This window comes from Trachurus japonicus, chromosome 12 (assembly GCF_045865225.1).
Source record: "Trachurus japonicus isolate A0001 chromosome 12, Traja_1.0".
Lineage (NCBI taxonomy): Eukaryota > Metazoa > Chordata > Actinopteri > Carangiformes > Carangidae > Trachurus > Trachurus japonicus.
The window spans coordinates 8,544,439-8,571,264 of record NC_140918.1 but is presented as its reverse complement, the minus strand read 5'-3'; the positions used below and the strand labels follow the sequence as shown (position 1 = coordinate 8,571,264).

General features: G+C 41.8%; 1 protein-coding gene across 1 annotated transcript in view; it reads right to left on the bottom strand.

Annotated features, from left to right (window-relative positions):
- Positions 1-26,826, bottom strand: part of col27a1a (collagen, type XXVII, alpha 1a) — a 75,432-nt gene that overhangs the window by 9,083 nt on the left and 39,523 nt on the right. Inside the window, exons 11-34 of the mRNA XM_085792981.1 lie at positions 26,045-26,098; positions 25,211-25,255; positions 21,773-21,826; positions 19,428-19,472; positions 17,325-17,378; positions 17,062-17,106; positions 15,833-15,886; positions 15,374-15,427; positions 14,797-14,850; positions 14,654-14,707; positions 13,955-14,008; positions 13,759-13,803; positions 11,152-11,205; positions 10,986-11,030; positions 10,816-10,869; positions 10,678-10,731; positions 9,124-9,177; positions 7,698-7,751; positions 3,778-3,831; positions 3,442-3,486; positions 2,677-2,721; positions 2,008-2,061; positions 519-572; positions 72-125 (exon numbers count right to left, since the gene is read on the bottom strand). Of these exons, the coding sequence (XP_085649107.1) occupies positions 72-125; positions 519-572; positions 2,008-2,061; positions 2,677-2,721; positions 3,442-3,486; positions 3,778-3,831; positions 7,698-7,751; positions 9,124-9,177; positions 10,678-10,731; positions 10,816-10,869; positions 10,986-11,030; positions 11,152-11,205; positions 13,759-13,803; positions 13,955-14,008; positions 14,654-14,707; positions 14,797-14,850; positions 15,374-15,427; positions 15,833-15,886; positions 17,062-17,106; positions 17,325-17,378; positions 19,428-19,472; positions 21,773-21,826; positions 25,211-25,255; positions 26,045-26,098 (1,233 nt within the window). The remainder of the gene's footprint in view (positions 1-71; positions 126-518; positions 573-2,007; positions 2,062-2,676; positions 2,722-3,441; positions 3,487-3,777; positions 3,832-7,697; positions 7,752-9,123; positions 9,178-10,677; positions 10,732-10,815; positions 10,870-10,985; positions 11,031-11,151; positions 11,206-13,758; positions 13,804-13,954; positions 14,009-14,653; positions 14,708-14,796; positions 14,851-15,373; positions 15,428-15,832; positions 15,887-17,061; positions 17,107-17,324; positions 17,379-19,427; positions 19,473-21,772; positions 21,827-25,210; positions 25,256-26,044; positions 26,099-26,826) is intronic.

The window sequence follows — 26,826 nt, the reverse complement described above, 5'->3', positions numbered from 1 at the left end:
AAAAATTACATCTTTTAAATTAAAAAAACTCAATTAATTCAGATAAAACCTGAAACAACGTATAGTCTCACCTTCTCCCCGGGCTCGCCTGGCAGGCCTGGTTCCCCCACCTTGCCTGGAGGACCCTTATTAATGAGTAGAAATTGGAGAAAAGGAAAATGTTGAATGATTTTGGACAAAGTTTAAGGGCTAATGACTCTTTGGCATTGGATATGAACAACTTGTCATGGGTGAGTTCCATTACGTGCTGTGATGAGAGGCGAGACAGGGAGGCCGAGAAAGAAGACACCTTTGTAATGTGGGTTAATTAGTTCAATTGGGGCAGATTACTTCAATCAGAAAGCATTATTCTCCGAGGTCGGGTGAACAACAGATGTCACATATTTAATCATTTAGTCTCCACAATACCCTTTGTGTATGTATGCGCTTGGAGGAGCATCACTGACTATACCATGTGGAATATATGTGCGTTTTCCTGAACACATGTTCCTGAACTGTGCGTGTTTACAAAGTCTCACCTTTTGACCTATTTCTCCCAGCAGTCCCACAGTCCCCGGTGGCCCAGGTGGTCCCTATAGATGACAACATAAACATTTGAATGATTATAAAAAAGGACAAGAACCAAACCAGCGCTTAATTAACTAGCATCAGATCTCATTTCTTACATTAAACACGTTAGGAGGAGCTCTCCGGCTAATGTTGACTGTGGATGAGCCAACGACAGATACATCAAGACAACCATCTGTTTGATGTTGAACCTAACGTGTCACCAATTATGCTCTAAAAACATTGATACGCTGCCATGACTACTTATTAATCTCAGCCCATGTGAATGACGGTTGCTCCCCGGTTGATTTGTATCCAGTCCAAACAACAGTACGAATATAACAAGAGTCACCTGTGTGGTCTTTAATTTATACTGCTGGTTATTATGAGCCCAAGGAAAGTTAGCAATAGGGATCACGACTGTCTTGTCTATCAGTGAAAGCAGCTGTGAAGCACCTTATGAAACTATGGAGACTGAATGAGAGGGAAAATTATCATTTTTAATAACAACAAGTGGATTGATACAGGGAAACTCCACTTTAATCAAATCTCTGTTTACTGGCAGCCACAATGTAGCCTGTTTACATGCAAGCTAAGTTGTCAACAAAGCACGCAATCTGTGCAGATGTTAACATATACTGGGCTGTACACCACTTAAAATTCAGTATTTTCAAATATTTGTCTTTAATTTTCTGAGTATAAACACTGTGCGGACTGAACTACAGCAGATATTAGGCCATACAGATCCTTATTTTATCCAATAGGAAACAGGAGGATATCAGCTTGTCATTCATTTAATACAAAGAAAACAAAAAGAGAATGGGTTCTTGTTCTAATATGTGTGAGCTAATTCTCCTTGCATGCAAACAGACACATTTTCTGTCCCGTTATTTCTGCTCTGCCTCTCACTGCTCATAAAACAAAAACCACAAGAAGGACGGCAAATCGTTTACAGTAAAGGTTTTATCCATTATGTCAATAATCACATCTATTTTCCCCACAAGTTCAGCAGTTTTGTCCTTCTATAAATAAGGTGTTTCTTAAAAAAAAAAATAAAAAAAAAATCAGTCCCTCTGTGCTTGCCACTTCAGAGCACATGTGCGAAGGATGAGACAATTGTCTGGCTTCATCTGAGGAAACATTTAATACAGACAAATATATTTTTAATAAGCACTAAAATATGTCTCATAAACTACTTCCTGGCGATGATACTTTGGAGCTAACGGGGCTCGGCAGAGAGAATCAGGATACCGCATGTTGCCAAAGAGATTCTAATAAAACTAGTGAGAGGGAGAGAAAACTGCAAAATATTCAACCTCAAGTGAGAAAACAGAATTAGACGGGGAGTGGAAAACAAGATTGAGGATATGTAAGCTATGTAAAGGGGGAAGTGTAAAGGTGCTGAGAGGGTGAACCGGAGGTGAAGGACATGAAAGGATGAGAGGATCGTCATCATCATACCGGCTCGCCTGCTATTCCCTTATCCCCTGGAGGTCCTGAGGGTCCTTGAATACCCTGGAGACAGAGGAGGGGTCAGTGAGTTCACGCCCACACATCATCATGTTCACAAAACTACAGGTAGAAATACAGTATGGATTGTTTACTTTCTTCGTGATATGCAGAACTGAGGACAGATACACATGATGCTCAATGTGTGGACAATTATACAGCATGTAAACTCAAAATCTTACCAAGAATATTTGTCTTATTTCCAGTCAAATCAAATTTCATTATACTTAAAATAAGACTCATCACATTAAAAGTAGATATTTCAAGCATATTTTCACTTAAAATAATCAGATAATGGGGCAAGTTTTTCTTCCTTATTACAAGCACAAAAAAACTTGCTTCACTGGCAGATTTTCTACTTAATTCAAGTGAAAATTTGTTTGAAACAAGTGAAAATCATCTAAAAACAAGTTAATTTTTAGGTGATGAGTCTTATTTTAAGTGGAAAGAGATTAGTTTTGACTAGAAATTAGACATTTTGACAAGAAATAAGACAAATATTCTTGGAAAGATTTTGAGTTTTTGCAGTGAATGAAGTTTACTGGAAACAGTATATAATGCTCGGGTTGTTTTTTGGGATCACAAGTGCATCTTATTCTCTTTATGTATGAGTGAACTCACAGGAAAACCTTTAGGCCCAGTTTCCCCAACCTCTCCCATCTTCCCCTGCAGGGACATAAGAAAAAGAAGGAGAATTAAAAAAGGATGAATTAGATAAGGGTTCATCAGCATTAGAGAAGAGCCTAAAAAAAGAATATCTCACATAAAATCAGTTCTAAACAGACAGTATTTATATATACAAACATGTTATTTGTGTAATAATAGCGCTCAATATCTGATTATCCTACAACACACAAGAAAGAGGACACAATGACGTGAGTGTGCAGACACCTTGGCCTTGATTTTCATTGACAATAGCAAGTGCACTTGTTTGATCACTGTAAAAGCTTTTATCTTTTGTATTTACGCTCTTTTCTTTTGTCTTATTTCATTCGACCTCTTTCATGTCTTTCAACCTCAATTGATGTTGATGTACTGACTGCTACCACATTAGATTTACAAACCTCTCCATGAATAAAGATTAGGATCATGTTCAGTGATGGTGAAGATCAAACCCTTTTCAGGAGTGAAGTTTAATTGCAGACTGAGTAAATCAAATCAAAGCTCGGCTTTCGTGTATGTAAATCTGTCAGAAACCTCCCATGGACAGTTCTCTCCCTCAGAGTAATATGTTGTTTCTAACTCTGGGCCTCCTCTATTGCTGGTATCATGTCGACCTTTTAAATCACGCTGATGCTGCTTCGCCTCTCTCCGGAGGAACATAAGCACCACGAAAATATGAGAGAGGAAGGAGTGGAAAAGTAGAATAGTACCCCTGTGTTTTACCTGTGGTCCAGGGAAACCTATTTTTCCTGGAGGACCATCAAGACCCTGTGGAGAAAAGGAAGGATGAGAAATAGCACGTCAGCTTACTGTAGCCTATATTTCCCGCCCCCTGAGTCAGTGGAGAAGATGTGCAGTGTGCTGTTTTTGGTTCGCAACATCCATTTTCCCACTTAAGAATCTCTAATGTATTGAGGGGGAAATATTTTTGTGCTATTTCATGCCATATTATGGTCATTACTCTTGTGTCTGCACAGTTTGACTTCATGAATATTTCTGGCTTTATATGTCAACAAGAGAAATTCCAATGAATGTGCAAAATCAAGTCAGATTTCTTACCTTCTTGCCCTCTAACCCCCTCTCTCCTGTTGGACCGTCAGGCCCTATCGCTCCCTGAAACACAAGACAGTTGTCACTTCACCAACAGAGGTCACTGTAACACAGCCAGACATCCACAACATACTGTAAATAAACATCCCTGTATAGTATGACACTAACAGTGCCCACATGTCAGAGCGGCGATGTGAGGGTTACTGTGGCTGTAAACTGCACTTTTCAGGGGTAAATAGGGAAGTGTGTCATGTATATGTGTCATGTGTGTGTGTGTGTATGTATGTGTGTGTGCATACTGGGGCATTGTAGCAGCAATAGCTATACGTCGCACACGGCAGTGAAAGCTACTGGACTGTGACTTGCATTGTCTTAATGCTGGAATCTGAGCGCGCACAGATACATACTGTTCACACTTAAAACACACACACTGTCAGAACAGTCTGACTGTTTAGATTACATGGGTGCAACTGTCAAACAAAATCAATCTAAAGTGCTTAAAGACCTGCTAGTCCAGTGAGCAGTGATAATAAATGGGAGCCAGGCAGTGGACCAATACGCTCCATCTGCTGTGCACCTGCACCCGCAACCGGTCCGTTTCTCATCTATACTGTGTGTGGAGGAAGATGCTGGGTCGCTGATACTGACAGAAAATCCTCAGTCAGTCTTTAACTGAGAGTGATTATAAATAACAAGTAGTTAAAAAGTGATTTGAAAAAGCAAATAAAACATGACAGAGCCACACAGGAAGCCTCGTTGTAAACGTGACTGATGCCTGGGCGCAGTGGGAGCTTGGCCCGTGGAGAACGCTGCTAGCTGAGGTGCTATAAGCCTATTATACGTAGAGCTGGATGAGCAGTGCTCATTAACATTCCTGTCTGGGGTACCTGCTACCCACTGGTTGCGTTTACATAGCCTGATTAGCCGATGTGTATAGGGAAAATATTTCACTCTATCAGCCCCGACGGAAAGGAAAAACGCTCAAGTATCGTGCTTCAAAGTGAATTCATTACAATAAGTCGCACTCATTTGTAACATGAGACACACCGACTCCCCCCTTTTTCAAAACAAAGACAGAGAGGGGGAAAAGCAGGAGCATGAATCAAAACAATCAAAAACAGCTATTTAAAGAAGCTCAATAACAACCAGCAACTGCAGAGAGGGAGGAATGATGAGATTCATTTTCTCTTCAATATGGAAAACATTAGCTGGGGATTTGCAGGTCAGTCATCATGAGGAATTATTATTTACAAACAATGATTAATCAGACTGAAGATCCCTCATGGCAGACGTCCACGAGTTCAATCCACGACTTAGAGTCCTACTCTTTATACATGCAAATTCAGCACAGACACAGAAAAACACACAGGGGGAAACAGTGGTAGTAGCTCTCTAGCGAAGTCTGATGCCAACATGCAGTTTTATCTCCTGCCCTAATTTCACAATATTTCCATGTTAAGAGCAGCAGCCTGGTGCCATGTTTCCATCCATGAGAGAAGCCAGTTGTTACATTTCTGCGCCTCCAGCCAAGTAGCTAACATCTAAAACGACATATGGTGATAAAATCTGTGCACAATCTCATTTCAATGTGTTGCTGAGTCAGGATAAAAACTGATGAATGACACAATCATCAATAACGGAGCACTCAGAAAAATACTCCCATTGTCTTTCTTTGGTCAGAACAGATGTTCTCAACCTAGACTTTTGTTTTGGTGACAAACACTTCAGGACCTCTTGAATAAAATAAAATGGCAAATGTGGTGTGGGTTAAGGGAATCAGGTGTTTTGCAGACATTGATGTCAATGGGAGAATCACAGCTGTGTCTTCTGCCATACTCTCTACGCCCGGACTACCCGACAAAAAACGGCGAGGCAGTAGACAGATTTACTGGCAGTGGAAACTGCTGACATTAGTATTAATTGAAAACACAGCCCGAGACATGAGAGTGCGTCCAGGCCAACCACAGCAAGGACCATCTCCCATGGACGCCTCAGATAAAGGAGCTTGATGCTATTTAATACTCCAGCTGGCTGCACCAATGTGATAAAAGACGTCTTTTAAGAAAAGTCTTTTGAAAAATGTCGGCAAAACCGAGTTTTGCGCTCCACAAGAAAGCAGATCAAGGACGGAGCCATTTACGCTGCCAGCAACACTGCTTTTACTGCACCATGCATCATTGACATAGTTACAGCCATCATCATCAACGTCATCACTCATTACTGTCATTAGGCACTACCTCCGAATTTCATTTGAATCCACTCTAATCCCTCTCTGAACTCTGAATTCAAGAATTTATTCACTGCGTGTTGTTCCAGAGGCTGAACTTTATGGACGTCATTACTTATCTGGTTTTAAATTTCTCTTGGTGCAATTTCGCCAGATGAAATTCCAGCTGTTGTAGTTCTTGTTTTGTTTTCATCTTTCACAAAAAAACACTTTTATTGAGAACACGGAGGTGTAATTTGACAAATCGTGGGTGATGATCAGCATCTTTATTGACAGTTTATTCATTTTCTGACTTTTGTCTCTCGTTCTGGGCTTCTTTCCCACAGCAAGGTGATTTAACAGGAGAAGACTAGGTGTAAGTGACACCTGATTACTCCAATCACTTAAGGTGCCAGTAAGCCACCTGACTGGAATGCAGCCATAATTAATGTCATTAGTTGTACCTGTGATTGACAACTCAAAGTTTCATGTCATGTCATGCTGAAAAATCAACATACAGTAGCAATCGCTTCAGGTTTTTGGAGCGACGCTGACGTGAAACATTTTTCCACTGGAGGATTCCAGAAATGAAATATCTGAATTAGGTTTTTCAAACTGTGATATGAATAAAAATGAGACATTTCTCATTTTCTAATAGTCTTTTCAAAGTTTTTTTTTTTTTTTTTTTTTAGGGGAAAAATATGTATTTCCATAGCTCTTTCTATCCAGGTTTCAGGTCTAAGAACGGCTTTTTGTGAATGATGTTTTATGAGTTTGAAAACATCTGCAAAACCAGAATAATTGAACATTTTGAAAAAAAAGAAAGCTGACACAAGCCTTTGTTATTCCTCCCACAAAATCCTGTTTCCCCAGTTCACTAAATTTAACTCCAGTGCTGCTCCACAAAAGCCAGGTCACATTTTCCACCAACTAATGTCACATAGTTGGATGGGACGATGGGTCTTTCCTATAAGTAGTACTGTAGTTATTGTTCCATTTACAAAGATTTATAAAAAAAAAAAGGTTGTTTGTTTTACATCACTGGAGCTTTTCCAGTAGTTATAATGAGCAGCGACTTCTGAAAAGGAGGAAACTCGTTCTTTGACTCAGAACCCGAGAACGTGTTATGCAAGCTCCCATGTCCATTAAACACACATGACATCAGTTCAGAGGCAGCTCCATATCACTTCATTATGTTCACCCACTCTAGTTTTTCCAATGGCTCCACAACAGCAAGTAGCACATGGCTCCTATAAACACACCTCGGAGCATACACACACACACACACACACACACACAAAAACAAGAAAAGTGGAGGATTCCAGAAATGAAATATCTGAATCAGGTTTTCCAAACTGTGATATGAATAAAAATTAGACATTTTTCATTTTCTAATAGTCTTTTCAATGTTTTTTGTTTTTTTTTAGGGAAAAAATATGTATTTCCATAGCTCTTTCTATCCAAGGTTACAGGTCTAAGAACGGGTTTTTGTGAATGATGTTTTATGAGTTTGAAAACATCTGCAAGACCAGAATAATTGAACATTTTGAAAAAAAAAAAAAAGCTGACACAAGCCTTTGTTATTCCTCGTTCGCCAAGTTCATGACGATCTGCTCTTCAGAACTGGGAACTACAGTATGATACATTATAACCCGCTGCAGCAGAACAACCACTCATCAGCACCTCAGCTGCACAAACAGCAGGTGTGAAACTTCAAACTCACCCGCAAGCCTTTGGGTCCTCTGGTACCGGCCGGCCCAGCCGCTCCAGGGGAGCCCTGACGAACAAAAGAAAACGGGGGGATAAAGAGGATAAGAGAGAGGGGGGGGGGAGAAAAGGAAAAAGAGGAGAGGTAAAACAAAGGTTTACACTGACAGAGCACAGAGCCCCCTGGTTGTTGACCCTGGGGGGGCAGCCTGACCTCAGGAGCACACTATGGGGTTTGTTGTTAGATCTGTCACTCACACCAATTAAAGGGTCTGCTCAGGAATCCTGTCCTGCTGCACCCCAGAGCCCCATATTTATGTTTGTTTTGGTGGCTCAGTGGCCCCCACCTTCAACCAATGGCAAGGACACAGCAAGGGGAAGTGGGGGGTGAAGAGGGGCAGGGGGATGGGGGGTGGCAGGGGCAGCATCTAATTGGTTATAGGTGTTGGGCTTTTGACTGACAGCAGGGTAATGCAGGTTCAGCGGGAGGCTGCCAGCTCTCATAACGCTCAGAGAACGGCTTCGCTGCAGACGCTGCTGCTGACTGCTTCCTCTGACCGCCAGTGGTGGACAGTAACGGAGTAAATTTACTTGAGTACTGGACTTAAGTACAGTAAAGAGGATTTGTATTTTACTTGAGTATTAGATTTCTTTGGTACTTATTACTCTTACTTGAATACATTTCCAAGACAAATACTTTTACTTTTACTCGAGTTAATTTCTAGGAAGGCTGAAAAGTACTCGTTACTTTCAGGTCTGCTCTTTTTTTTTTTTTCTAAAATACTATTGAACACAAGCTGTGTTTGTCAAAGAAGGAAACCCTAACCCCTATAAGCAAGCACATCAGTGCAGGTGGTTTCAAAGAGTTAATTCTCAGAAACAAGAGTTAAAAGGTCCTTAAATTAATTTAGAAAAAATTATAGCAATTCATTGATGTGAAAAATAAGAAATTTACTCTTACTTTTACTTAAAGTAAATTTAAAATCATGTACTTTTGGATACTTAAGTGCCTTTAAAAGCAAGTGCTTTTTTACTCTTACTTGAGTTACATGTCGACTGAGCTACTTTTACTTGTAACAGAGTAAATTTTGACCAGTAGTATTTGTACTCTTACTCAAGTACTGGGGTTGAGTACTCTGTCCATCTCTGCTGACCACCGCCGCCATAATAATTACTGTACACGTTTTGTAAACAGAAGGTTACTCAAAGTCGCTGATCACAGCTGGGAAAAAATTCAATTTCTTTTGTAGCCTTGTAGATACAATATTATACCATCAATTTCCTCTCCCAGCTGGAGCTGCTACTTAAACAAAAACCTAGAGGAAGGCGAGGGAGGGGGAGTCCCTGTGGTTAGAGACCATACCGCTCATCATCGATTATACAGGATCAGCAGCAGCTATGTGGCTGAGTGAGAATAAAAAATGAATGGTGGCTTTACTTACTGGTCTTCCTGGTGGTCCTGCAGGCCCCGTCTCCCCCGGTGTCCCTGGGTGACCCTGTTTTATGTACACAGACACAAACACACACACACACACACACAGGGGACATAGATTACAACTGACACAAAGCAGGGTATTATACAAGTGACTAACTCTAATAGACAGGAATGACAATACAGAAGATTTGAAGTTTGTTTCCATGTGACTTCAGAGAAAACTCTGAATTCTTGAATGAGTTTGATGTAATAAAATGGATTTCATGCACACCCAGCCATCAGCATAAGTATAAACACACATCTGCAGAAATGCTCTGTGCACCGGAAAGAACATTTAAAGTTGCAATAAGAGACAATGGGGGGAAAAGGAGAAAAACAGACAGCACTGGAGGAGATGATTTTATATCAGAAAACATCATACTGGGGGTTGGCTGCTTTTGTTCTGCTTTATTGGACATCATGTTTTTGTGGATGGGCCATTTGTTAAAAAAAAAAAATCCCAACGATATCACAGGGAGTGTTTTCAGACAGATTGCTCACGATCAGCTGAGTGTAATAAAATCCAACCAACCAACATACAAAGCTATAGTAGCACAGTAGGCAGCTCTGACTCTGATGTCATGCATCCATCCATCCACAAGACTAGATCATAAATGCCTGCAGAATGAGCTCTCTGTTAGCAGCTATAGATGTCTGCTGGTCAGCTCCCCACTCTAGTTTGTATGATGCAGTCTTTTCCAGAGGGTCTGTTTCTGTTTTGCAGCTGAGAGAATAGGCCAACAGAGAACTTCCTTATAAGTGTGTGTGTGTGTGTGTGTGTATGTGAGCGAGTGTGTACTGTATGTGTGTGTGGTTAAGTCCTCAGAGACATCCAAGCCGGCCGTCAGCCAGCAGGAAACTTCTCTCTGTATCAGCAAGAATGATGACTAAATTCTTATCCACTGCAGCCAGTCATATATATATGAGACAGGCCATATCAGATAAAGCCTTGACGACGTCAAACGGAGCCACTAGCTCTGTTTGAAAGAGCAGGGTAAGTGTGTCAGGAGGTGTCTTATGAAACTCAGGGCCCATATGAATGGATGAAAGTGGAACATCCTCTTTCTTTTTCTTGCTTTCTTGCTTTCCCTCATACCTTTAATCCCAGTAGCATGAAGGGTCAGCGCCTACTGTGGCCATTAACTTCTGTCCGGGAGGTAAATCATTGTAAGTGATCCATTTAAACAGTTTCATCCTTTGTTTAAAGCAGTGATGATGACTTTTCCCAGCTAAAAGGCTTCCTGCCAAACCAACTGCTTAGAAAACATGGTTGTAAATCGCCCTCTTTTCTGGTGCCCTTTCCTTTCACTTTTGGCATATTTCTGCTGCACTGACATAACACCTCACATCAGTAAATTCCCATGGGAATAGGACACGCAGTTTAGCTTAAGATGGCCATTTTTAAAGATTTTTTTTTAATATCGCCACACCCAGAATCTCATATTTTATCCCTCTCAAATGTATTCTTTTTATCAAGCTGAAATCCCTGCGTGCTGTGCTGTCGTCCTTATTATATTCTTACCGTTGATCCCTTTTCTCCAGGTGGTCCGGGAAGGCCCATCTCCCCTCGATCCCCCTAACAATACAAACATAGCATTGAGTCTTCAAAGACCAATAACCTTTTCGAAAATGATTTTACAAGAATGGAACAACGAAATACCTTCTCTCCTGCCAGCCCTTCCTCTCCCACAGGTCCGATGAAACCCACCAAGCCCTGAAATACAGAGGCTCAATGTTGGATGGAGGAGTGGGTAGATATTTGCATACACGCCGGTTTGGAAAAAGTGCAATTATTCCCATACAGGAAGCGGCAATGTCAGAATTTCTTACTCTTTCTCCCATGGTTCCAACTTTTCCTGTGATACCAGTCTCCCCCTGCAGAAAGGAATACATTACTAGTCATTTGTTTACAAAGTTAATTCATTTTTTCTCATATTTTGAAGGGGGAAAAAGAAAGAAAAAGGATTAATCATGTGTGCATATTGTCTTTAGTCACCTTCACTCCCTCTGGCCCAACCTTCCCAGGAAATCCTTTTCTGCCCATTCTGCCCTGAAACAGGAACATAAACACAGAATGATGAATAGTGGATAAGAGACATCCACTTGCCAGTCAATGCATCATTAAAATCCAAAACCCCGACTCTCAACTCTGTCACTGTGAAGGATCAGCTTCCTATGGAATGACAGTTTGAGGAAAGAGCTGAGAAGAGATGTGCGCAGCTGCTGCAGCTTACTCTACATGTCACTAAAGTATGTAATGGCCGTGTACAGGTAACACTGACAGTACATTTTGGCAGCGCTGCGAAAAGTGCACGACTATAATGTTCCTATTGCACAGACAGTAATTCCCGGGGTTAAGAGGGGGGCTAAGAGTGTTTTTACCAGCAATAACTCTAGGTCAGAAATGTCGAAGCCAAACTCCTAAAGAGTGAGTGACTCAACAGTTCCACAGTTTTTACCCCAGAAAGTTTGGCAGCTTGCGTAACACACACACACACACACACACACACACACACACACACACATACACATACACATACACACAGTACAGGCTGACACTGTATTTCACTCAGAAACACACAGTAAAAGCAGATTTTTCTAGTAACATGAGAATTAATACGAGCTATCCAGGATTTGTGACTTCTTATCACCTGATTCAGATTTATGTCGGTGACTGACTGACCACATTAACCAAAGCAAGCAGGAAGGAGAGAAACAACAACAACGAGGAGCAGTGGAGAAGGAAGGTGTGTGTGTGTGTGTGTGTGTGTGTGTGTGGGAGACGGTGGGAGAGAGGGAGAGTGAAGGAAAGAGAGGTTGTCATTCCGAGAGGAGCAGTGAAAACAGCTAAAAGACAGCTGGCTGAGGATGGTGGACGAGGAGGTGGAGGAGTGGGCGGACCTGTGGCACCTGGCCAGAGATCAATCACAGCTCCTGCAGGAGTCGTACACCACTTCCCCTCAGATGGAGGAGAGAGAGAGAGAGAGAGAGAGAGAGAGAGAGGGGTCAGAGAATGAGTGGGTGGGAGAGTGAGTGGGTGAAATAAAGTTCAGGATGACTGTCTGGGAGTAGTAAGAGCAAAAGAAAGAAGTGAAAGGCAAACTTGGTGAAGAGAGACAGGTAGCATCTGCTATAGAGAACAAATAATCATCAATAAAGAATATGACAAAATAAAAGTCAACAAATCTTCCATTTCTGCAGAAGCTCATTCATATCTTCTGCAGTTTTACTGCAGCTGCAAATCTTTACCACCTATAAACACGGTGACAGCGGTTATCACCCCCTGGTGGCCACGGGCAGGGATTGCATGCAGCCCCTTTGTTATGAGAGGTCAATCATCCAGAGATAGGCTATAACAACATCTACAATACTCCAAATATACACATCTACAACTTCCCTCCAATAGAACTATATAACTCCTATAGCAGTGTTCAACTCTTTACTACAAATACATTTCAGTTTAACTCTCACTGCGGTACAACAAATGTTGGGATGGATGAGAAACAAGAGTTCAAACTAGAAAAGTATTTATTGTGTCCAAACCAAAAGTATTAGACAGGCCATTTGCCACTTCAGAGTAACCAAAAGTTATTGGAAAGTATAAAGGACTTGATAGAAGTCAGAGGTTATGTGACCTTTGCGATGACGGTGATGACGTTTGAGTGCAAGAATACATGTATCGCATATCTTAGAGAAAAATACCTTCCTAAATATTATGTTTGTCGTCCATCCATGTTTAAACTAATTTTGTTACTATAGTTGGATAAAACAAAAGTTAGGTTAGGTGTCTTTCCTTTGTTTAAGTGATACTTTACCATATTAATTATCTATTTATCTATGCTTTTTTGCTGTTTTGTTTTGTTTATATTTATTATATCTTATTATTTTTTGTTTTGTTTTGTATGTTCTCCATTTGCCAGAGATGGAAAGTATGTACAGCCCCACTGCTTGCTTGCTATACTTGATTACATGTACTGTCTAATGTTTGTTTGTGCTTCTTCAAGTGAAGAAATCAAATGATACAACCTACTGTACAAGTGCTTGTGGCTTTAAGTTACACATTTAGACCACAGCCATGTATTGATCTCATTACTCATCCAATGCCGTCCCATCTTAATGGGCTTTCTCTGCAGACGAGGCGGCTCACACCGCGCATGTGTTAACAACTACAAGGCCCCGAATTAGTAGGTTTTTACTGTCAAGCGTGCACATGCAGTTAGCTTCACGCTGCTGTTGTGTTTTTGCAGCTTCTCTCCGTCTCTTTGAAGAAACATTTACCACAGATATAAGAGGGATGAATGAAACCACAACAATGCACATGATGGATGGTTTGATTGTTTTGCATGGGATATGCTTTAAACAAACGTGCAAACTCATGTGGCCACCCAGACGCACGGACTTGAATGTTTCTCTGTGACTACACGCACACACGCACACACACACATACACGCGCGTTATATTCTTTCATATGTTCTCCTGGTGTGAGGCCAACAAGCAGGAATTAAGAGGGCCCTCGGGTCTGTGCTGCCTAAGTTAAAATTCACAGCGATCCTTGTTATCTCCCACCAGCAAGGCAACACCAGGTGTTTGTCTAATAACTCACCTCCAGTCCTGTTGGGCCCGGTGGTCCGATCGGGCCCTCGTCTCCCTGGAAACACAAGACATTGATCTTAGCATGAATTATGTTTGGGGACATAAAGCGGGCCTCAGCAAAGAGAAAAAGGCTTGTGCCGTAAAACTTTTAATGCCTTTTGGCACTTTACGGTCGTTCTGATGTGGGCAGTGTCCGATAGTCTTACCTCCAAGCCAGGCAACCCTCGAGGCCCCGGTAAACCTCTGGCCCCTAGCTTTCCCTGGATGGGAAACAAGCAGTCATGTGAATGCTAATGAGTAAAGGTAACTGCAGTGTTATTTACACATATGTTTTTAGCTACAGTAGTGGCATGGCTTGTGTATTTGCGGGTGGAGGGGGGGTTTGGGGTTGGGGTTGTTTCTTTCTTCTTTTTTTTGTTTTGTTCTCTTTCTTTTCTTTGTTGTTTTTAGCCTCTGTGAGGCACTTTGTGTTTGTGTTGCTGCTTTTAGCATAAAAGGTGCCATATAAATAAATAAAATTTGAATTTGAATTTGAAAGCAATATTGTTCTATTGATTATTGTTCCAGTTGGTTCACCACTTTGGCCCAGACTGCAATAGCTGAACATCTATTGGAGGGATTACGTTGTACAGTCTTTTTCATGTTTCCAGGAGCATGAATCTTAATAGCTTTGGTGATTATCTGACATTTCACATCGCGCCAAATGGCTACTTTGGTTTATGACCAAACACCTGCAACACTAATGACATTCGCATCAACTTTAGCTATTTTTGTACTAGTTAACAGAGGTTGGCCTGCAAAGACCCTGCACAGAGCTGCTGGCCGGGCTGTAAAATCTTATTCTGTTTTTAGGTGTTGAAACATTCGCTAAGTGATGGGCAAGACAAGATGATAGATTCTCTCACCTTTGGTCCTTCAAGGCCGTTGTCTCCCGGTGGTCCCATGTCACCAGGGAAACCCTGTCATGATCCGAAAATGAAAGATTACTATTGTCCCTTTAAAACGTGGTTTGCACGTATTCATTGTGGTAAACACTGTGAGTACAAACCTCAGGGCCTGGAGGTCCAGGTGCACCATCAGGGCCTCTCTCTCCCAGCTTGCCCTGGAGCAAATACAAATAACAACATGAGGAATATTTTAAGGGAACAGTTAACAGATAATTTAGGAAATTGACTGATTTGCTTTACCAATCCATGCACATATAATTCTGTCCAACCAATATAAGACTATAGCCAGTAGCCAGTTATCCTAGCTTAGCCTTGCTAGGAGTAGTTATTTCCTGGAGTCTCTAATATGCAACCTCCTGGGGTAATAACAAAGCTTTAGGAAATGACTGCGAATTAAACAAACATGCTAAATGTTACCTTTGGCCAGAGCCAGGCTAGCTGTTTCCTCTGTTCTCAGTCTTAATGCTAAGCTAAGCTAACTTCCTGCTGGCCGCAGTCTTATATCAAAAGCTCAAATATGTGGTTGTTGTTGTCAATCACCTGATCTAACCTTTAAAAAAAAAAAAAAAAAATGCAAACGCACACATTTCCATGTCAACCTATTCCAGTCGATGAAAGGCAAATTAGTCCACATTTCAACATTTTGATGGATTCGTGGTCATTGAAGCCAGAACTAACCTGAAGTCCTGGTTTCCCACGAATGCCTGGTAACCCTGGAGCCCCCTGAATGCCCTGTCCAATACAAACACAACACATTAAAAAACCGAGACGGACTCTCAGAAAAGTTTTCAGAGGCAAAAAACAGAACTCTGATTTCTTTTCTAGAGAGGCAGACATTAGACATGCATGACTCTGCTCAGTATTTCTGTTATCTCTTGGGGCCACTCTGTTCTATGATGCTAAAAGGATTAGATTTTGCTTACACTCAGACAAATGAGGAGGGTTTACATAAGAATTTCCATAAGCTGGACAGCACACATCTGGCTAAGTAATTTTGCAAAGACACAGTTCTGCAACAAAAGGCTGCGTGTCTGTGCTGGAGACACAGCGTGCAGGGCGGGGGCTGATGTAGGGGAGGTGGGGGCAGATATGCAAGCTTTTATAATGTGTACAAATGTGTTGCAGCGGGGAATCTACCTTGTCTCCTTTGTACCCCATCTCCCCTTGCTCTCCAGGAATCCCAACGTCACCCTGACGGAGATCGGAGCAGACGAACAGAAGCAGGAAGATGGATGGAAGAAAGAGGAATGAACAACATTAGGGGGAATGGTAATTTTCCACTTGGTCAATCACATTCAGCTTTTTCAACAGACAACACTAATTACCGGTGTGTACATTATCAACATTAACACAATGAATCTAGCTCACTGCATGAGCCAACATCTTCCTGCAGTGTCAGGCTGTCTTAATAAGCCAGAGTTCAACAGGTTAGTTATAATGGGAAAATGTAGGCTATAATTTCATTTTGTTGAAATCTTTTCTCCTTTTTGTTCGTACATTAGAAGCTCAAGGAAATAAAGTGTTGAGGTGTCAGACCCTTCCTGTCATTTGCGCATCTGAAGAAGGTCATTTATGCTCTCATCTCCTTCAGTCTCCATTATTGTTTCATGTGTTATTCTAATTTTATCAGGAGAAACATCAACAAACTTCAACAAATGATGAGGCTTAAATCTGCAAGTGTCTTCACATACTGTTGCAGAACCGTTCAAGCTGTTCCCACAGCTCTCGACTCGCTGCTTTGTTAACGTTGTAAGTCGGGAAGCATGGGGATCTCAGATACACAAAAACTGTGATCTTTTCTTCTTATTTATAGCAACACTGCACAAAGTGCCTCAAACTTAAAGTTTTTTTTGTTTTGTTTTATGGCATATGCCTACATAAAGAGAAATACACTGTTAATACACTACTTTCTTGCTAAGAATTAGATGAAGAGATCAATACTGTCATATGTAAACAGTCACTATGTACTGTAGCTGGAGCCATCAGCTTAGTTTAGCATTAGGACTAGAAACAGATAGTGTAGCCAGGTTGGCTGTTTCCTCTTTGTTTCTAGTCTTGATGATAACCAAGGCTGAGGCTGCTGGCTTCAGCTTCACACTGAACGGACAGATATTAATACAACCAATCGCCTTTGACATATCATTCAATGGACAATGTCGTATGCGTTATGATACAGCGTGATACAGTATGTACTAACAACCATCAGATGTTTGTATTGATGTAACTTCAAGTGGGATCTAAAGAAAGCAGGCTCTATTGCTCTATGTCTAAAAGCAGAACAGAGAAGATTACAATGGGGTGCAAATGAGTACATATCCATCACATGCTGCTCAAAACCAGGCCAATAACAGGAATATTCAGATCACCTTATCACCTTTCAGTCCTGGTTCTCCTTGATTTCCGGGCACCCCCTGGAACAAGCACCAACAGATGTGTGAGTAAACAACTCCTCTCTTTTGTGCCCAGCAGATATTCCTGAATATCATTAGCCACCAACTTGTCACAACTGCTTCTTCACCATTCTCTATGTTTTATATCATGCATACAACAACTAAAGGCGGTCCAAACAAGACAATGCGAGATGAGAGAGTGAAGGAAACCGCTTCCATCTGTGTGCATGTGAGATTACCTTCAGTCCATTAGGTCCTGGAAGGCCCATCTCTCCCAAAGGTCCCATATCACCCTGAAGCCAAGGAGAGGGGACAAATAAGAAAAATATTCATTTTTAGTGATATCATATGCATAACGCGCTGATAAACACATGGCTCACAGCACTGACTGTCAACAAACAAACTATGTTAACAAAAACACACACACAAACACATTGAGTACATTTCTGCTCACACTGGAATCTATTACTATAAAGAAGAAGTGTCATTGTCTTGCTTCATGATCGTCCATACAGCTGCCACGCTGCAAAACAATAGATGATAATATACGGCCCCACTTTGGGAGAAAAGGAATAGTTCATGCAGTCGGAAGCCAAGATTGTGCTATAGTGAAAAAACGCTGCAGCACCAAAACAGCGCAGAAGACTGTAGTCATGAAGAGGAGAGGAGATATTTCTATAGTTTATTAAGCGTGTCGATTAAAGACTCATGCGTGTGAAAGTTCATGTTCAGCCCTGTTCGTCTCCACAGAGAAACATTGCAGGCTGCTCTGGTACTGATCTTATTTTCATTCTTTGCAGCTTTTGCATTTTCTGCTTACGAAGACCTACAGGGTGGCCTTGGCTCAGCGCATTAAATATTTGTCTCTCTCTTTGAATTCTGTAGTATCTGCACGTGTGTACAGAGGATGTTTTCGTAGCAGGCTTTACACGGCCCGGGATTACCGTCATAACAGGCCACTTAATATGGTGTTGGGAGTAAAAGTGGATGAAAAGGATCTTCAGGTCTTCAGATGGGAAAATCTTACACAGTTTTATTGAGGAGCCTATTGGAGTCCTTGTCCTCTAAGACCTCTGCAGACCTCTAGAGGGCCCACTGATACTTAACTGTCCCTGTCAATTTTTCCTGTGCACTTGTCCAAAACGCAGAAATGCATGAAGGTGCACAATATATTGTACCAATGTTGATTGAATTCACATTTGTGGATTGCTATTCATGCCTGCAACAGGTTGGATCTGGGGTCAATTCCTGGCCAGTGCTAGTAGTGCGACCGTTTCAACCAAGCACACACATGGAAAGATGGTGTGTGTGTGTATATGGCAGAGGAAAGATATTTCACAATGAGCAAGGGGGAAAGAAATTAGGAAAGTCAGAGAGACATAATTAAATAAAAAGAAATGGTATTGCTCCTGTTTCACAGAAATACTCCCGTTTCCTTTTTCCGCTAAGATGTGGAAGTCTGAGCCAGAGCAAGTCGTCAACATGTTAACACTTTCCCCTCTTCAACACTGGCCTGCCTTCACACAGAGTTGAGGTCTGCAGTCCTCAGAAGAGGGCGCTTGTATATTTATATCTTTGAAGTGCAGCTCAGTGCTGCTGCTGCTGCTGTGTGTACTGTACATTATACTGTCAGGTCAGATGGATGCAGAGGGACGCGGAGCGCCGAGCAGAGCTGTAATCAGACAGTCCTCCAATTACAGGCCTACTACCACCACCGGTGGCCTAGAATAGACGGGGAGGAGCAGCAGCGATGGGTGAAGACAGGACACGACAAGAGAAACCAGGGAGACATTATAATCAGACACAATTATGTGGCTGTCGGGGGGGGGCAGGCAGGCGTGGAGGGCAAGGTGATAGGTGGGCAAAGGGGGAGGGGGAGTGGTTCCTGTTCAAAAATAGTTAATAAGAGACAGATTGAGGAGGCAAACAGGATGCCTGGTTAAGAGCTGTGCGATTGATCCAACAGTGGTCTTGTTTGTCTGCAGAGGAAATGAGAGGGACAAACTGCATAATTCAGGCTTTACGGGCAAAAAATAACTATCTCCTCCATCTTGGATTCCAAAAACCCATCCACTTTCGCTGTTTTAAATATGAGCGTGGCGGTGAGAAACCTGCGGAGAGTGGTTAGTTTTCCATCAAAGCGACAGCAGGCAGTGTGTGAATTATGATGAGAGCTAATTGAGAGTCTTTTTTCAATTAAGCAGGCATATAACGTTTCATTTAAACACACTCTTTATAGCTATGTATTTATGGTATAAGTGTCTGGGAAAACACAATGTTTAAACTGGGGGAAAGCACGCAGACTAGACTACACACTTAAAAACACACAAACTACTACTCACAATAAGTCCATGAACTCCGTTTGGACCGGGGGCTCCCAGGTCACCCTAGTCAAGAGAGGAGGAGAGAGAGAGAGAGTGAGTGAGATGAAGGGAGCGGGAGAAGGAGCAAGTTTCTGGGGTTATTGGCTCTTTTTTAAACAAACATGCTCAGAAGAGTGGCTCAGTGTTCATCGCAGCTTATGAGAGGGGGCTGTGTGCACGTGTGTGTGTGTGTGTGTGTGTGTGTGTGAGGTGAAGCTGGAGGGGGATGTGAGCCCATCGCCCCATAGTGGCTTTTTCAAAACTGCAGGTTTATTCTTCCTCAGAAAAGGACAGATAGATACAACCTCCTCATCTCTTCACTGGGCAACAACAGATGGTAAAAACTTTTACTTATCCTATGAAATATTTTAAAGGGATAGTTCAACATTTTGGCAAATTGGCCCATTGCCATAATCCCTATAGTTTTAGGAGTAGGTTCGTTACCTTTTGTCGGTGCAAGCTGTTTTTAGAACGGCGGAGCAGAGCCACGAGCTGCTCAGAGCTACGCTACGGAGACTCGTCAAATACACAATCCAACAACTCAAAAACGCTCTGGTGGACAAGTTGTGACCTGCACATTCACCACGCTATGAGATAATAACAGAACGTTACCAGACAGAGTTGTTTTCGAGGTAAATTCATGCAAAACCGCTGATGCGCGATACGTTTTTCGGCAAGCAGTCTCTGCCTTTAACTCTAAAACAACTCTGTAACGTTCCGTTATTATCTCATAGCGTGGTGAATGTGCAGGTCACAACTTGTCCACCAGAGCGTTTTGGAGTTGTTGGATTGTGTATTTGATGAGTTTGATGAGGGAAACCAAGAAATCCCATGAGCCTCCGTAGCGTAGCTCTGAGCAGCTCGCGGCTCTGCTCCGCCGTTCTAAAAATAGCTTGCACCGACAATTAAAGGTAACAAACCTATACTGCTATGACTATAGGGATTATGGCAATGGGCCAATTTGCCAAAATGTTGAACTATCCCTTTAACATCAGCAACCAGAGGAACTGGTGCAAACATTCATGGTTTTAAGAGGCTGTATTCTACGTAGTGACTCCTGATTTTTCAATGAGCTTAATAATAATAATTCATACCTGCAAAATGAATGATGACATCAATGCCAGCTAAAGTTAGTCTGGCATGCCAACATACAGTACTATATTAACAACCACTTCTGTACAGATTCACACAAGGCACAGTTGAAAACACCTGATAAAAAAGAAAGAAAAAAAGATCATATTATCTCAACACCGTGACAGTGGAGCTTCCTTTCTCTCAGACACCTTTCCCTCTTACGTTTCAGACAGTTTTGGTCGGTAATTAAGTCATTTTCCAGTCTGGGTATGTAGGAGTTTGTCTCATCTTATTTTATAGTCCATCATCTTAGATTTCATAGAGACGTTGCAGAGATTATTCACATACTATGGAAATATCTAATGTGTATTTCACACTTACAAGGATGAGGCATTATATACACTGAGGAAAAATAAACGCAGCAGGGCTATGAGAGGATTCATTAGGTGTTTAGTTGCCTGTGGTGTTTTTACAGACACCAATGTGCTTTATGGTTATTATGTATTTGTCAGTGCGTTAAAGAGCGTCTTGATGATGTGTTTATGTTTTTGTTTTACAGCTTTCCACTGTCTGATGAAGTGTTATGTGTGAAAGAACGGCAGCGAACATCTCAAAACAGTGAAAACGCTCAAATCAAATAATGCGATGTCTTCCATATGCACAGAAACAGGCAAACGGACGACAGTGTTTGCTGACCTGTCGTTTCTGAATGGAGAGTAATTACTCATCGACATCCTATTACATCATTTACTATTCTTGGATATCACCTTCTCTGTGTGTGTGTGTATGTATGTGTGTGTTGGTCGTTAGTTTACAGTAGTGAGTGGAAAAGGTTGCATTTGGAAGCAGCAACCAGCTAAACTTGCCCTGTCTCTGTTAATAGGCCCTCTGCAGGTTTGGAAAACGAGTGCCAAGTAAAATTATCTACAACAGAGGAAAGGGATGAGATGAAATGAAATACGGCAATAAAACTTGTCCAGAGCAAAAAAAAAAAAAAAAAAAACTTCAAAAACTTCAAATAAAACAGAAAAACAGAGGCAAACTGCTGGGCTGTCAGATGATTTACCCAGCAGCACTGCCAAGATGTCACAGTACTAAAACACCAGGGGAGAGTGTGTGTGTGTGTGTGTGTGTCTCTGTGTGTGTAAGTGAGAGTGAGTGAAACCACCACTCTCAGTTTATGTGTGTGTATGTGGTCGGGATGTGTGTGTGTGTGTGTGTGTGTGTGTGTGTGTGTGTGTGTGACATACTGGCTCTCCATCTTGTCCAGGTGGTCCTCTCTCCCCAAAGTCCCCTGGAAACCCCTGAGGACAGACAGAGGAGCTTTTATGTTCGGATGCACATAAACAGCCACAATCAAAATCAAAAAGACAATAAATTTGGATTAAGGTTTTGAGTAAGTACTGTCTGCTTTATTAAACCTGAACTGTAATATTTTACCACATTTTATTATGTTATTATTCATTTGGAGTTGTGCATCTGGACACCTGACAAATATAACTCCTTATTAACACTTATTTCATTCTGTTTTTTTAATCTTGACTCCTCAGAGAAACACTGCATATGGGTCTTTAGCTACTGGTTCCTAACTGTCTCAGGTCTGTCTGCAGGTAGACGCCAGTGGGTTAAAGGGCCTTTTAGCTGAAAACAGCAACCTGACAATGCTATAAGATCATTTTTTACTGAACCAAAACATCAAACTTAAAGTTTGACATTAAAAAAAGACGCTGCAAAGATGAAAGGAACAACACATTTGATTGATCATTTTCTGTGCATTCATCCATTCAAGCAACTCCTCAAACATAAAAGAAGTGATATGCTATTATGAAATACTACCCATACTACATAGTAAAATGTAATGCTAATTTTGGTTGTGTAAAAAAAGTGCCACAATAAAAAAAAGGTTCCTCAGTCAGAGAATTAAAGAAACTCATTGTGAAATAAAACAAAAAAAAGGCCCTTTCATTAAACAAGGGTGTGTTCGTGCTCGGTCAGTGCCACTCGTGCAAACGTAGAGAAAATCATTATGTCTTTAACCACGGAGTCAAATTTACAGAGCACATTTCTCAAATATCGCTGACTGGTGAAAAAACCCCAGGGTGGTGCTACGGTAATTGCAGAGCAATTTCAACGATTTCATTGAGTCAAATATAACGTTGCACATAATGTAATCTGAAATATGTTCAAAAATAAGGACATAATGGCATCATTATAAGCATTAAATCTATCAGCTGTAGGGGTTTGGGCTGCCAGCTGTTACTCAGGGCGAGTACACTGTTTAAGTGCAACAAGCAGCCAAGCAATTATTCTGTCCATTTAGCAGTAAATGGGGATGCTAATCTGAGCTATGCTAACAGCTGGTGGTGCTGCAGAGAGAGAAACCGCATCTGCACAAAGCACGAGTGCACTTTAAACCGAGAAACACTCCTAATGTCTAGGTTCTGCTACTCTGGCCTCCACACATTGTTTCAAAATGCTAATTACTGAGAAACCTCCTGAAAATGTCAGTTATTTTAGTCAGAGTGGAGATGTTAGATATACAACATGTATATTTATTCTAATCGTGGGCTCGCCTTAGAAATAAAATCTGCTGACTAAATGTAAGTGAGCGGTTTTTTTTCTTCTTCTTCTTTTGCTGAGGAGAAGCTTGGATAACTTTGACATTTTGACTTCATATCTGAGTCACAATAAATCCCTCAGTGCGCCGACACGTCCCATTGGGTCGATGATGATGAGGCAACCATAATTCACCGCAGTAACTGTACAGTACAGCGCAACAAAGAGCTCTTTTTCTGCGTCTGCTCGGCTTCTGGAGCAGGTATCAAAGTACGGTCAATATTATGCATGCGGCCGCTCTATGGTTATAAGAAAATTGTGCGCACTGGGGGGAACACAAGTACAACAGAAACCAATGGAGCATGAAAGTGACCCAAAAGGATGAATCATACAACTGTCACCACCACTGTCGTACAAACTAAGGACAAATGTGGGAACCGCAGCGTTGCCAAGTATACAGCGCTTTAAAAGAAGCCTTTGAGGTAGAGTCACACAAGCCTGTAATGTATCTCAGACAACCCTGTTATCGTCGGCCGTAGGATACTGGGATGATGGGAAAGAGTTACAACTGATGAACCTGATAGAGACAACCTCAAAAAGACAAACAAAACCCAACACTAAACAGTTATATAAAAGTCAATAAAGGTTAAGTTGAAATACAGAACTCTTGGAAACTTTCTAAGCGCTCCAGTGTTTCGCATAGATCAATTCCCCCATCACCCTCTCTGCTAGATGGCTGACAGTCTGCAGCCTGTGTGTGTGTTGTGTTGTGTGTATGTGTGTATGTGTGTGTTTCCTCGACAGAGTGCTGTGGTTATGGCCATTAAAATGTCTGGCTGCGGTTCAGGTGCTTCTTTCTGTTCTCCCTTCTCCATCATCTTGTTAAGTGTACTAGCTTTTCCATTTTCCGTGCAGCAGGGGGATGAAATCAGACGAGAGTGATGAAGGCGATCTGTGCGTTTTCCAGCTACGTTTACAGGTCACTTAAAGAGGGACGAAGCAGTTAAAGTGGCCTTCTACAGATTTTTAAACCATTAACGTTACACGACTCCTCTGCTTCCTCTACTCTCTGTTCTTTAGTCACAACATGCACAAACATTATTATGCATGGTGATACAGCGTCATTATTTTCCTTGTCTGCCTTGTAAAACAGAGCTGCTTCTGTCATTTAAATCATCCAGGAAGTGCAAGAGGCAGGAAAAGGACCAAACTGTTATGACAGCACTTCCATATAAATACTTGTAGTTTTGCATGGCCTGTGTCCAAACTGGAAAAAAACACATGAATGCAAATGTGTCACACGCGCGGTGTGATACGAAGCCTCACACATGGCAAGATTACAACTATAGCTTTAAACATTTGTGTGCTTACAGAATAAGATGCACTCCTCCAAGCCTTGCACTAAACTGACACTGGCGTGTGTGTGTTTAGACTTTTTTTGGTCTATAAATGCCTTATTTACTGAAAAGCCAATAAGTAACAGCTGCAGAATGATCTCAGCAGCGAGTTTCAGGGTTACACACTCTTTCTGAAACTCTCTGTCAAGCTGACTTTGAACACTATCTGACACACACACACACACACACACACATACACACACCACAGAACTGACTGACTTCCTCCAAATGGCTTGGCTCCATGCTGGGGGGGACCGAAAGCCCTTTACTCCAACAAAAGCCTTTTTCTCTTTGCATCCAAGACCCCGACATGCGGCTGGTGGGACTCCACAGTCCACACAGCCACAGTCAGGCTGGAGTTAACCCTTCCAACAGCCATGGAAACACTGAGCTGATTAAAACAATGACGTAAATGCAGACCTTATAAATTCTCTCATGTGTAGGTGTTGGGAGTCTTTGCACCAAAAGTCTCTCAGTGTGACCCAAATAGAAACAGAAGAATGAATTATAAAACTTTACGATGATGATGCTAATTTATTTCACTGCCTCGTTTGAGCCTGCAGCGTTTAGAGCTATAATCAAAAATAATCAGGCAGGATATAATATTTGAATGCTTTTTTTTCTTTGACTATCTTTGATTAACAACAGACGATACTTTCAAGGTTCAACACTGGCAGCAAAATGCATCACACTTTAGAAAGATTATCTGCAAAGTATGTTGAGACAAAACTTTACCGGCCTACCCATCTTGCCCCTCTTCCCTGGTTCACCGGGAATTCCCTGAAAATCAAAAAGAGATAGCGAGAGACGGAGTAGAGAGAGTAAAGAAGTGGAAAACATAGCGGAAAAAAAGAGAGGGGAAGGAAAATATCCAAGGAGGACAGGAAAACAGAGAAGAAAGAGAAGAGAAAGATGGACACTGTGTAAAAAAAAAAACCATATCAAAAGCAAAACACAACGCTCTTGGGCATGACTGATTCAAACCCAAAACACACAATTAAAAAGCCATTGCTGTAAGCCTGTCTCAGCTTCTGCTCCGACAGATGTGAGGAACAGCTGACTGCAGCCCATCCAACATTTTTTTTCCAGCCTATTATGAGGGATGTGGGGCCTCATCTCTAACATATATATGTTAAACAAACACTGGTTTCTCTTGGAAGCCATGGTACAAACCATCTCGAGGTCGAGCTGGCTGGCTGGCCGCGGAGGTTCTCCTGATTATAGTCTGCCCCTACTACGCTGATGCAACCCCCTGGAGCATGTCATAAGTAGGCTAATCGCTCCATGTTTTGGAGGCTGCACAGAAGGAGGAGGCCTTGATGAGGTCAGGCAGTTCAAAGGCTCTAAGAGGGGGCTTTTATCATATGAGTCATCAACACTCCCACACAGCAGCATCTAAAAACAGCTGGGGACCGTTTCCCACATTGTAACAACAACAGGACAGCTGAATGAAATAGCAGCAGAGAGCCCGTTGTCATCGTCTCACAGCGGCTATTAGCTGAAATTAGCTGGTCACTGTAAAAAAATGTTTTATAACCCACGGAATATGTTCATTTGACAAGAACTCACTCTTTCGCCATCAGGCCCAGGCAGGCCAAAAAGCCCCGGGATTCCTATGAAACCCTGCAGGAGAGGAGAGGAGAGGAGAGGAGAGAGGAGAAAGAGGAGAGAGGAGGAATATGGGATGTGAGAATCTGGATGGTGTAAAAAAAAACAAAAAAAAAACAGCTGGAAGAACAGCAGCTCCCATCAGGCTGGGTTTCAGGAGCCGACGGTCCAGCATGGATATAGGGTGGGACTGGATTTCCATGAAGAACCAAGCCATGAGGCAAGTGTATATGCCCATGGACTGCATGGTGCTGGCTTCCACGATGTAGTCCAAGGGCACATACCCTCACGCCAGGGATCTCTGAAGATAGCCAGGACCTCACACTGGGCTGTCGGTACAGTGAGGTGAAGGAGGGAGGGCGTAGAGTAGACACACACACACACACAGACAGACGAAGAGGAAAAAACAGGCACAAACAAACAGCACACACAACAGTTGAACAATCAAGATGCTTCGCCACACAGGTCGGCACGAGTTGAGCAGGGTTTTTCTCTGGTGTTCGGGTCACCAGTGACCCGTTTTCAGGTTTTAAATGCGTACAACAAGTACCAAATAAATTTGTTAATAGCATCAAGGCTTTTTGACTTTGTCAAGAACCTCAATTTAAACATAATAAAACTTTTTTTTCACAAAATTCTAAAATACTCTGGTTAAAATCATGATATTTGTGGTGTTAGGGTTATTTTTGACCCGGTTATAACGATAAGAACAATAATGAGAGTTCAAACTGAAATTACAAGTG